General features: G+C 37.6%; 1 protein-coding gene across 4 annotated transcripts in view; it reads left to right on the top strand.

The window, feature by feature from the left end:
- The window catches only part of PTPN4 (protein tyrosine phosphatase non-receptor type 4), a 201,382-nt gene that overhangs the window by 170,859 nt on the left and 17,043 nt on the right, over positions 1-13,480 (top strand). For 2 of the 4 annotated variants that reach the window (XM_055398840.2, XM_055398841.2), the window contains exons 21-26: positions 1,803-1,893; positions 1,979-2,040; positions 2,326-2,403; positions 4,160-4,306; positions 7,087-7,215; positions 12,654-12,802. In XM_055398840.2, coding sequence (XP_055254815.2) covers positions 1,803-1,893; positions 1,979-2,040; positions 2,326-2,403; positions 4,160-4,306; positions 7,087-7,215; positions 12,654-12,802 — 656 coding nt within the window. The remainder of the gene's footprint in view (positions 1-1,802; positions 1,894-1,978; positions 2,041-2,325; positions 2,404-4,159; positions 4,307-7,086; positions 7,216-12,653; positions 12,803-13,480) is intronic. The other 2 variants (XM_055398842.2, XM_055398843.2) reach the window with 1 other exon arrangement.

Here is a 13,480-nt window from a genome sequence, read left to right as displayed (position 1 = left end):
TGAACTAGTGATTCGTTTCACATTTGACAACATACGTGTTTCAATGCCATTCTCCCAAATCATCCCACCCTCACGCTCTCCCACAGAGTCCCAAAGACTGTTCTATACATCTGTGTCTCTTTTGCTGTCTCGTATACAGGGTTATCATTTGCATCTTTCTAAATTCCATATATATGTGTTAGTATACTGTATTGGTGTTTTTCTTTCTGGCTTACTTCACTCTGTATAATAGGCTCCAGTTTCATCCACCTCATTAGAACTGATTCAAATGTATTCTTTTTAATAGCTGAATAATACTCCATTGTGTATATGTACCAAAGCTTTCTTATCCATTCGTCTGCAGATGGACATCTAGGTTGCTTTCATGTCCTGGCTATTGTAAACAGTGCTGCAATGAACATTGGAGTACATGTGTCTCTTTCAATTCTGGTTTCCTCGGTGTGTATGCCCAGGAGTGCGATTGCTGGATCATATGGCAGTTCTATTTCCAGTTTTTTGAGGAATCTCCACACTGTTCTCCATAGTGGCTGTACTATGCATTCCCACCAACAGTGTAAGAGGGTTCCTTTCTCTCCACATCCTCTCCAGCATTTATTGCATGTAGACTTTTGGATAGCAGCCATTCTGACTGGTGTGAAATGGTATCTCATTGTGGTTTTGATTTGCATCTCTCTGATTATGAGGGATGTTGAGCATTTTTTCATGTCTTTGTTAGCCATCTTTATGTCTTCTTTGGAGAAATGTCTGTTTAGTTCTTTGGCCCATTTTTTGATTGGGTTATTTATTTTTCTGGAATTGAGCTGCAGGAGCTGCTTGTATATTTTGAAGATTAATCCTTTATCCGTTGCTTCATTTGCTATTATTTTCTCCCATTCTGAAGGCTGTCTTTTCACCTTACTTATAGTTTCCTTTGCTGTGCAGAAGCTTTTGATTTTAATTAGGTCCTATTTGTTTATTTTTGCTTTTATTTCTAATATTCTGGGAGGTGGGTCATGGAGGATCCTGCTGTGATTTATGTCGGAGAGTGTTTTGCCTATGTTTTCCTCTAGGAGTTTTATAGTTTCTAGTCTTACATTTAGCTCTTTAATCCATTTTGAGTTTATTTTTGTGTATGGTGTTAGAAAGTGTTCTAGTTTCATTCTTTTACAAGTGGCTGACCAGTTTTCCCAGCACCACTTGTTAAAGAGACTGTCTTTTCTCCATTTTATATTCTTGCCTCCTTTGTCAAAGATAAGGTGTCCATAGGTGCGTGGATTTATCCCTGGGCTTTCTATTTTGTTCCATTGATCTATATTTCTGTCTTTATGCCAGTACCATACTGTCTTGATGACTGTGGCTTTGCAGTAGAGCCTGAAGTCCGGCAGGTTAATTCCCCCAGTTCCATTTTTCTTCCTCAAGATCAGTTTTCCTTTTAAACATCTCTAAATGAAAGCTACCTAAATGGGAAGAAAAATCTAACAAAGAGTGGATATATGTTAAAAAATAAGTAAAGGAGTACCTTCAAATATAAATGAAATAAATATTTACTATAGATTTGCTATTTAAAACTTCAGGTGCTCTTTCTGTAAGCAAAATTGTTTTTACATGTTTTACCATTTTTCAAAATGTTTATAATTCATATTAGAAATTTTGCAGAACTCAGCTTTGCAAACCTGGTTCAATACTTTACTAACCTAAGATACATCATTGCATAGATGAGGTATTCCAAGGTAAAAACCCATTTCTTGATAGTATAGAATCAAATCTAAAAAAATAAAAACTTCGATGGCTTTCTGAACTTGTCGTGTACTTTCTTTTTTTAGCAACTATATCGGAAAAAGCCTGGAATGACAATGTGTTGTGCCAAATTACCTCAGAACATTTCCAAAAATAGATACAGAGATATTTCGCCTTGTAAGTATCTATTCTCTTTGTGTGTTAAGTTTAATCTTCTTAACTTAACTTTTATTAAAATATTCTTTCTTTTAAATTTTTTCAGATGATGCTACACGGGTCATTTTAAAGGGTAATGAAGACTATATCAATGCAAATTATATAAATGTAAGTTTTTTTTTTTAATTATACCTTTGTCGTTTGGAATAAGAGGGGCCAATATAAACTTTGAGGTTTATTCTAGAATCCATGATTAATGAGGATCAACTTTACTTTGTACCTCTAATGAGGACTTTTTTAAAAAGTTCACTTATTTCTTAATTGAAAGATAATTGCTTTACAGAATTTTGTTGTTTTCTGTCAAACCTCAACATGAATCAGCTGTAAGTATTATACATATGTCCCCTCCCTCTTGAACCTCCCTCCCATCTCTCTCCCATCCCACCCCTCTAGGTTGATACAGAGCCCCTGTTTGAGTTCCATGAGTCATACAGCAAGTTCCCATTGGCTATCTATTTTACATATGGTAATGTAAGTTTCCATGTTTCTCTCTCCATACATCTCACCCTCTTCTGCCCCACTCCCTGTGTCCATAAATCTGTTCTCTCTGTCTGTTTCTTCAGAAATAAATTCATCGGTACCATCTTTGTAGATTTCATATATATGTTAGTATACGATGTTTATCTTTCTCTCTCTGACTTAATTTCGCACTGTATAATAGGCTGTAGGTTCATCCATCTCATTAGAACTGACTTGAATGTGTTCCTTTTTATGGCTGAGTAATATTCTATTGTATATACGTACCACAGCTTCTTTGTCCATTCATCTGTCGATGGACATCTAGGTTGCTTCCATGTTCTAGCTATTGTAAGTAGTGCTGCAGTGAATATTGGGGTACATGTGTCTTTTTCAGTTTTGCTTTCCTCAGGGTGTATGCCTAGGAGTGGGATTGCTGGGTCCCATGGTGGTTTTATTCCTGGAATTTTAAGGAATCTCCATACTATCTTCCATTGTGGCTGTATCAATTTACATTCCCACCAACTGTGCAAGAGGGTTCCCTTTTCTTTACACCCTCTCCAGCATTTATTATTTGTAGACTTTTTGATAATGACTGATTACAGAGTAATGACCTATAGCCTACAGGGAACATTACCTATTACATTACATGGTGTGTGCACTGAAGAACCTTTGAAAAATCCTCCAAATTCTGAATTCCAATGCATATATGAACCCGTGGTTTCAGATAAAGGCTATGTATGTGTATATGGTATTATCAAATTTTCTAATATTTCAATCTAATAGGTAAAAAGTGGTAATTTCTTACAGTTTGATTTGTACTTCCCTTTATGTGAATAACCAGTGCTTGTTGTTATTATTGTTCAAAGTGTTACAATAGTATGGTGAGTGAGGCGAAAGTCAAAGTTGCTCAGTCATGTCTGACTCTTTGCGACCACATGGATTATATATATACAGTCCATGAAACTTTCCAGGTGAGAAGACTGGAGTGGGTAGCCGGTCCCTTCTCCAGGGATCTTCCCAACCCAGGGAGCGAACCCAGGTCTTCCACATTGGAGGTAGATTCTTTACCAGCTGAGCCACCAGGGAAGCCGAGAAATAAACACACGCACTTTTTGAATTCAGTGTGTAAAATGTAATAGGATGATAGTTTATCTTCCCCAAATAGTTACAGTCTTACTTCTGAAAATAATGAATTTAAAATACTTGCCAGTCTTTTCATGTTATATATGATTATATGCATATAACATAGTATATAAACACATATGTAATATGAAAAATCTAAAGCAAATGGCAGAATTTTTGCTCCTCACAAAATTTGCTAATAAGATGTTTAGAGACATTTTTTTTCTTTTCCATTTTAACTTATAAGATATTGAATATATTCCCTGTGCTTTATAGCAGAACCTTGTTTATTTTTATATATAGTAGTTTGTTTCCTATATAGAGAGAAATATTTTTTATTTCTATACGAAGTCCCTGCCTGTGAAACAGGATTCTCTGTATAGATGCTTTTAATTCCATAAGAGTATTTTGGAAAATATTTAAATTTGTTTCCACTAATTGAAAGAAAAGTATATACAGCTACTGCACATTGCCAGGAAACTTCTTCTTCAAATAAAACAGTTGATAGAGATTTGTTTTACTGACTTTGCAATTTATTGAGGTTAATTGCATTCAGTTATCATTTAATAGATGATTTTCCTATATTTGATCCTAGGAAAAAGTAATAATGCAAAACGATTTTGGTTTTGTGTCTTTTACTTTTTAGATGGAAATTCCTTCTTCTAGAATTATAAATCAGTACATTGCTTGTCAAGGGCCATTACCACACACTTGTACAGATTTTTGGCAGATGACTTGGGAACAAGGCTCCTCCATGGTTGTGATGTTGACCACACAGGTTGAACGTGGCAGAGTAAGTCATACTTGAATCTTACACATTGCTCAGACATTTTTCAAATTACGTTACATCTATAGTTAAAATATTAATATTGATTTAATCTCTTTTGTAACCTTTAAACTTCCTTTCTTACGGTGTCATGATTAAAATCATCCTGGTTAAATGCTTAAAACTGCAACTAACACATAATATGTTAAAAGAAATGTGATGTTAGCCATTATTATTATTTAAATGGGATAATATATGTTTGAATAAGTGATTTGTATTTATAATGTGTGAAGAATTCATACAATTTAGCCATAAAATAACAATATCCCATTTAAAAATGGCCAAAGGATCTGAATAGATGATTCTCCAAAGAAAACATTCAAATGACCAATAAGATCATGAAAAGATACTCAGCATTATTAGTTGCCAAGGAAATGCAAGTGAAAGCTACAATGAGATACTACCTCATAGCTAGTTGGATAGCTAAAGTAAATATAACAGAAAGTAATCAGTGTTGGTAATGATATGGAGACAATGGAACCTGCTGTCTTGCTGATGGATTTGGTAAATGGTGTAACTACCTTAAAGACACCCTTCAGTTCTTCAAGAGGCTAAACACAATGTGACTGCAGCTCAGCAATTTCACTCATAGAAATACTCAAGAGAATTAAATACGTGTCCACACAAAAACTGGTGCACAGATGTTCACAGCAGCATTATTCTTAGTAGCCCATAGGTAGAAAGAAGTGAAATGTACCAGTTAAAATAGGGTGTAGTCATACAGTTGAATATTATTTAGCAAGAAGAAGGTATGAAATAATGATGCATGCTGCAACATGGATAAACCTAGAAAACATTATTCTGAGTAAACAAAGCCAATCACCGAACACAACATATTTTATAGTTCAACTGTATGTGATGTCCAAAGTAGGCCACAGGGGACAGAAAGTAGAGCAGTGGTTGCCCAGGTCTGGGATGGAGGGAGAAAGGTGGATCAGGAGTTGCATGGTCATTACTAATGGATGTGGGCCTTCCTCTGGGAGTGATGAATGTTTTCTAAAAGTGATGGTGGTGATGGTTACACAGCTCTGTGGATATTCTAAAAATGATAGAGTAGTATGTTTTAAATGGCTGAATAGAATGTAACAGAATTGTATGTCATTAAATCTTATTTTTTTAATCCTAATTTATGGAAGTAAATGGATTACATTTGCCATTTTAGTTGAAGAGTCTTTCTTACTATTAAATCTAAGAAATATCACAATTAGTATACCATTTTGCTACCCTCATAGTAATAATTAGTTCAGGCAAGAATTAATGATGGATGATAAAATGCTGGGTGGAAGCTTGTTGTAAACAAGATATTTGCAGTTTTGAAATATATCCAAACAGACTCTCATTAAAGAGAAGAAATGACCAAAAAAATGTTGCTCTTTGGCAGATCTCTGTGAAGGGTATATGTACAGTTCAGTTCAGTTGCTCAGACATGTCCTACTCTTTGCGACCCCATGGGCTGTAGCAGGCCAGGCCTCTCCCAACTTGCGGAGATTACGCAAACTCATGTCCATTGAGTCAGTGATTCCATCCAACCATCTCATCCTCTGAAGTTCCCTTCTCCTCCCACCTTCAGTCTTTCCCAGCATCAGGGTCTTTTCATGAGTCAGCTCTTCGCACTAGGTAGACAAAGTATTGGAGTTTCAGCTTCAGCATCAGTCCTTCCAATGAATATTCAGTAATGATTTCCTTTAGGATGAACTGGTTGGATCTCCTTGCAGTCCAAGGGATTCTCAAGAGTCTTCTCCAACACCACAGTTCAAAAGCATCAATTATTTGGCATTCAGCTTTCTTTATAGTCCAACTCTCACATCCATACATGACTACTGGAAAAGCCATAGTCTTGACTAGATGGACCTTTGTTGGCCAAGTAACGTCTCTGCTTTGTAATATGCTATCTAGGTTGGTCATAACTTTTCTCTCAAGGAGCAAACGTCTCTTAATTTCATGGCTGCAGTCACCATCTGCAGTGCTTTTGGAGCCCCCCAAAATAAAGTCTGCCACTATTTCCACTATTTCCCATCTATTTGCCATGAAGTGATGGGACCAGATGCCATGATCTTAGTTTTCTGAATGTTGAGCTTTAAACCAACTTCTTCACTCTCCTCTTTCACTTTCATCAAGAGACTCTTCTTTTTCACTTTCTGCCATAAGGATGGTGCCATCTGTGAATCTGAGGTTATTGATATTTCTCCCACCAATCTTGATTCATTTCTTGTGATGTACTCTGCATATAAGTTAAATAAGCAGGGTGACAGTATACAGCCTTGACATACTCCTTTTCCTATTTGGAACCAGTCTGTTCTTCTATGTCCAGTTCTAACTGTTGCTTCCTGACCTGCATACAGATTTCTCAAGAAGCAGGTCTTTCAGATTTTTCCACAGTTTATTGTCATCCACACACTCAAAGGCTTTGGCATAGTCAATAAAGCAGAAAGAGATGTTTTTCTGGAACTCCTTTGCTTTTTTGATGATCCAGAGAATGTTGGCAATTTGACCTCTGGTTCCTCTGCCTTTTCTAAAACCAGCTTGAACATCTGGAAGTTCATGGTTCACGTATTGTTGAAGCCTGGCTTGGAGAATTTTGAGCATTACTTGACTAGTGTGTGAGATGAGTGCAATTGAAGGGTATATGAGAATTCATTAAATTATTTTTGTCACATTTCTTTAAGCTTGAAAGTTCTTAAAAATTAAAATATTTTAAAAATTGGAGAACCTAAATTATGTCTATTTCTGAAATTTATTGACACCAGGTTAAGTGTCACCAGTATTGGCCGGAACCCACAGGAAGTTCATCCTATGGCTGCTACCAAGTTACCTGCCACTCAGAAGAGGGGAACACTGCATATGTCTTCAGGAAGATGACACTGTTCAACCAGGAGGTAGGGAACGGGGGGCCTACTGGTTAGAGCTGTTATGTTCAAGGTAAAGGCTTTGAAAGATGAAAATGTTTTTAATCTTGAGTCTTAGTTATTAGGAAATACAAAAAATTACTGAATTATTTGCTTCATTAGGCTACGCTGGAATCTTGTAAAATATGTTCTCTTAGTATAATATTTCCAATTTCTGTAGCTAAATATGAATGATCAGTGAAAAAATAATTGAGTAAATAATACTTATTACTATTAATATTTTCCCTAGGCATAAAATTCATACCAGGGTGTTGATTAAACATCTCTTCCTCCAAGTAATATCAGTAAGGTGTTGGAGTACATCTCCATTGGAGATGGAAATGGAAATAACAACAGACAGCTGTTAGATTATTCCCCATTTTTAATGAGTATTCTTGCCTTGAGGATTCCATGAACAGTATGAAAAGGCAAAAAGGTATGACACCGAAAGATGAACTCGCCAGGTTGGTAGGTGCCCAGTATGCTACTAAAGAAGAGCGGAGAAATAGCTCCAGAAGGAATGAAGAGGCTGAGCCAAAGTGATAAAAATACCCAGTTGTGGATGCATCTGGTGGTGAAGGTGAAGTCTGATGCTATAAAGAACAATACTGCATAGAAATCTGGAATATTAGGTCCATGAATCAAGGTAAATTGAAAGTGGACAAAGTGGTCAAACTAGAGATGGCCAGAGTGAACATCAACATCTTAGGAATCAATGAACTAAAATGGACCGGAATGGATGAATTAAATTCAGATGACCATTATATCTACTACCGTGGGAAAGAATCCCTTAGAAGAAAGAGTCCAAAATGCAGTATTTGGGTGCAGTCTCAAAAGAGACAGAATGATCTCTGTTCATTTCCAGGGCAAACCATTCACTTTGCAAACCATCACAGTAATCCAAGTATGTGCCCCAACCACTAATGCCGAGGAAGCTGAGGTAAATGATTCTATGAAGACCTACAAGACTTTGTAGAACTAACACAAAAAAAAGGATGTCTTTTCATCATAGGGGATTGGACTGCAAAAGTAGAAAGTCAAGAGATACCTTGAGTAACAGGCAAGTTTGGCCTTGGAGTACAAAATGAATCAGGGCAAAGGCTAACAGAGTTTTGCCAAGAGAACACAGTGGTCATAGCAAACACCCTCTTCCAACAACACAAGAGAAGACTCTACATATGGACATCACCAGATGGTCAACACTGAAATCAGACTGATTATAGTCTTTGCAACCAAAGATGGAGAAGCTCTATACAATCAGCAGAAACAAGACTAGGAGCTGACTGTGGCTCAGATCATGAACACCTTATTGCAAATTCCAGACTTAAATTGAAGAAAGTAGGGAAACGACTGGACCATTCAAGTATGACCTAAATCAAATCCCTTATGATTATACATTGGAAGTGACAAATAGATTCAAGGGATTAGATCTTACAGAGTTCTTGAAGAACTGTGGACTGAGGTTTGTCACATTGTACAGAAGGTGGTGATTAAAACCATCTCCAATAAGAAGAAATGCAAAAAGGCAAAGTGGTTGTCTGACGAGGTCTTACAAATAGCTGAGAAAAGAAGAGACGTGAAAAGCAAAGGAGAAAAGGAAAAATACACTCATTTGAATGCAGAGTTCAAAGAATATTAAGGAGAGATAAAAAAGTCTTCGTAAGTGAACAGTGCCTAGAAATAGAGGAAAACAATAGAATGGGAAAGAGTAGAGATCTCTTTAAGAAAATTATAGATACCAAGGGAACATTTCATACAAAGATGGGCACAATAAAGGACAGAAACGGTATTGACCTAACAAGCAGAAGATAAGAAGAGGTGACAAGAATACACAGAAGAACTATACAAAAACGATCTTAATGACCCAGGTAACGACGACGGTGTGATCATTCCCCTAGAGCCAGACATCTTGGAATGTGAACTCAAGTGGGCATTAGGAAGCATCACTATGAACAGAGCTAATGGTGGTGATGGAATTCCAGCTGAGCTAATTCAAATCCTAAAAGATAATGCTGTTAAAGTGCTGCACTCAATATGCCAGCAAATTTGGAAAACTCGGCAGTGGCCACAGGACTGGAAAAGGTCAGTTTTCATCCCAGTTCCAAAGAAGGGCAATGCCAGAGAAGGTTCAAACTGCCACACGGTTGCACTCATTTCACATGTTAGCAAAGTAATGCTCAAAATTCTCCAAGCTAGCTTCAACAGTATCTGACCTGAGAACTTCCAGGTGTTCAAGTTGTATTTAGAAAAGGCGGAGGAACCAGAAATCAAATTGCCAACATCTGTTGGATCATATAAAAAGCAACAGAATTCCAGTAGAACATCTACTTCTGCTTCATTGAGTGTCCTAAAACCTTTGACACAAACTGTGGAAAGTTCTTTAAGAGATGGGAATACCAGACACCTTACCTGCCTCCTGAGAAACCTGCATGCAGGTCAAGAAGCAACAGTTAGGACCGAACATGGAACAACAGACTGGTTCAAAAGTGGAAAAGGAGTACGTCAAGACTATGTATTGTTTCCCTGCTTATTTAACTTATATGCAGAGGATATCATGCGAAATGCCGGGCTAAGTGAAGCACAAACTGAAATCAAGATTGCTAGGAGAAATATCAATAACCTCAGATATACAGATGACACAGATGACACTACCCTTATGGCAGAAAATGAAGAGGAACTAAAGAGCCTTTTGATGAAGGTGAGAGAGGAGAGTGAAAAATCTGGCTTAAAACTCAACTTTCAAAAAACTAAGATCATGGGATCCAGTCTCATCACTTTTCATGGCAGATAGATGGGGAAACAATGGAAACAGTGGCAGGCTTTTCTTGAGCTCCAAAATCACTGCAGATGGTGACTGCAGCCAGAAAATTAAAAGATGCTTACTCCTTGTAAGAAAAGCTATGACAAACCTAAACAGTGTATTAAAAAGCTGAGACATTACTTAGCCGACAAAGGTCTATATAGTCAAAGTTATGATTTTTCCAATAGTTTTGTATGGATGTGACAGTTGGACCATAAAGAACGCTGAAGGCCATAGACTTGATGCTTTTGAACTGTGGTGTTGGAATAGACTCTTGAGAGTCCCTTGGACAGCAAGGAGATCCAACCAGTTAATCCTAAATGAAATCAATCCTGAGTATTCACTGGAAGGAATGATGCTGAAGCTGAAGCTCCGTACTTTGGTCACCTGATGTGAAGAGCCAACTCATTGGAAAAGACCCTGATACTGAGAAAGATTGAAGGCAAGTGGAGAAGGGGACGACAGAGGACCAGATGGTTGGATGGCATCACTGAATCATCAATGGACATGAGTTTGAGCAAGATCTGGGATTTAGTGAAGGACAGGGAAACCTGTCGTGCTACAGTCCTTGGGGTCACAAAGAGTTGGACACGACTGTGTGTCTGAACATGAAATGAGTGGAGAAGACCAGTTTCACAATCTCCTCATTATTTAGGAGAGTAAGATTGTAGGCAGGACACTAACATCAGGCAGATTGCTGCTGTTGTTTAGTCAGTAAGTCATGTTCACCTCTTTTGTGACCCCACGTACTGTAGCCTGACAGGCTCCTCTGTCCATGGGATTTCCCAGACAAGGATACTGGAGTGGGTGTCATTACAGCTTTTAAATTGTTAGTTTTCCTTACCTGCTCCGTGAGTCCCTCCATTTGGCTTCCAGATTAAAGCCAGAAGTGCAAACTGATGAATAAATGCCAGCTCAGTAACCCAACTGGAACATGTATATGGAGGCAGAATCTGCTTGTCTTGTCAGGCTGCCGGTGCCTACACCAGCCATCTTGGGACTAAGGGGCTGTAGGAAGAAAGGAGTGATTGCTGGAGAAGAGCCAACATCACAGGCATCCACAGTGAAGCCTTCGGAGATGAGACCACGTCTCCCCTAACCCCACTCACACACCACTCCTAATGCACTCCCTCCCTGAGAGTGACTAGAAGAGTCCAGTGAGATGGGACCTTGCTGACCAGAAAGGAAAGGAGCTAGAAGTTGTGCTAATGTATACCGTAGGAATCTGGCACTGAATAAAACTGAAGTTACAAGAAAATACAGTTTCAAAACCTTATGGGATAGAGATACTATCAGTATGAATTTTGGGTTTGGGCACGTATGCTGTATAACTCATGGTCCTATGTAACAAAGCAAGCCAAGAAACTGTTTTTTCATTTTCCTAAATAGACATGAAAGATGAGCTTTTTTATGGTCAGTGGTCACATCAGGTATTATGTGCATCCCGTTGTTCTCACCTACGGATTATCCGTGGCAGTTTTAATATGTTATAGTGGCTTTTCTTTGCAGTCCTGAGTACCTCATAACCATGCTGAGACACAAATTGGTTTCTAAGGTTTAAGCCACATATAATTGGGAAAATTAATTTGCTGCCATAAATACATACGTACATGGATGGATAGATGGACAAACCAATAAACACTATCCCAAAACTTAATAAAATATCATTTTAATTACCCTCCTTGCAGATTACTGGTACCATTAAGTTCTTTTGTTAACAATAATAGTCAAAGGTATTATATATTAGATGCCTTCAATTATCTGTAACATTAGTTACCAGATTACCAGACCTCAGGGTCTCTCTGGGAATTCTTTTTTCTTAAGTACCTTTACTTTCATGTTCTTTGGAAGTTCATCCAATGTAAGTGACAGTAACCAGATTTCACAGTGTTGGAATCTGACTATGAGTATATGATTCCAAACAGCTGTGATTGGGTGATTTTCAGGTCCTTGCAATCAATCAGTTTAACGTAAGGCTGTCCCTTTTAGGTATAGATGTTTCATTTTTCAGTTGAAGAAGATGAGACCATGAAATATTGTCTTAACTGGCGAAATTCAGATTTGAACTAAGATGTATACATTCAATACCTTACTTTCTCCATTATACCAATGGAGAAATTGGTTCCCAAAGAAGAATTAAATCTTGATTTGATTTTGTGTTTTATGGTCTCCAGTTTTTAATCTGCATTTACTTTGAGATTTTATTTTCTTGATGTCCATAATTTCACTTGTGCTTATCAGGATTAGCCCAACTTTGTTCATAAAAAAATTTTTTTTTAACCTTTTTTGCTCACCTAATAGTTCTTTAATTTTGTTTTCAACATTTCTGTGGAATCTTAATCTATTTTTGTCTGTTTACTTGATTATCATCCTAAAAATACAAATATAGAAATTTAGTTATAAGAAGAGTGATAATCCAGGTGACTGATACTTAAATGGATACAGCTGTTTCTATAAAGTGGTTTCTTTCCTTTTCCTTAAACTTTTGAGTTTTATTGAATTGATACATTACTTTTGGGGCATAATGGAAGTAGTTTCTTTTGCTTCTAAAATTAAAATAACATGAATGTTTACATATATTTTAAGGATTATTTCTAAGTCAGTTGCATAATCTTTCATTTATATGTAGAAAAATGAGAGTCGTCCACTCACTCAGATCCAGTATATAGCCTGGCCCGACCATGGAGTACCTGATGATTCAAGTGACTTTCTGGATTTTGTTTGCCACGTACGAAATAAGAGGGCTGGCAAGGAAGAACCTATAGTTGTTCATTGCAGGTATTTTATTTTCTGTCTTTTATGATTGAGTAACTGACTAGATTCTGTCTGAGCCACCAGGGAAGCCCAGAAGGGAATGGCAACCCTCTGCAGTATTCCTGTCTGGGAAATGCCACAGAGAGAGGAGGCTGGCGGGCTCTGACCCCTGTGGAGTTGCAAAGAGTTGGACACTACTGAGTGACTAACACTAAGTAACTAAATAGGTCATTTTTTAAAAGGAATACGTACTCTATTTTGCCCTTAAGTTGTGATCGTCACTCTGGTAATTAGAACTCAAAGCTGTGTTTTGAAGGTAGAAAGCAAAGAGTATGACTTAACATACAATTGGCAGAAACTTAATTATAAAAAGTAAAAATAATACTAGTTCTTAGAAGTTTGTCTTTTTCATAGTCAAACATCTCTGAAGTTGGGTTATATCTTAAATTTAATGGTATTAATCAGTTCAGTTCAGTTCAGTTGCTCAGTCGTGTCCGACTCTCCGCGACCCCATGAATCACAGCACGCCAGGCCTCCCTATCCATCACCAACTCCCGGAGTTCACTCAAACTCATGTCCACAGAGTCAGTGATGCCATCCAGCCATCTCATTCTCGGTCGTCCCCTTCTCCTCCCGCCCCCACCTTTCCCAACATCAGAGTCTTTTCCAGTGAGTGAACTCATTGCATGAGGTGGCCAAAGT

The sequence above is a fragment of the Moschus berezovskii genome, chromosome 2 (assembly GCF_049115385.1).
Source record: "Moschus berezovskii isolate FMDL1 chromosome 2, NW_MosBer_1.0, whole genome shotgun sequence".
Taxonomy (NCBI): domain Eukaryota; kingdom Metazoa; phylum Chordata; class Mammalia; order Artiodactyla; family Moschidae; genus Moschus; species Moschus berezovskii.
The sequence above is the reverse complement of the archived record's forward strand: the minus strand, read 5'-3'. Positions and strand labels throughout refer to the sequence as shown.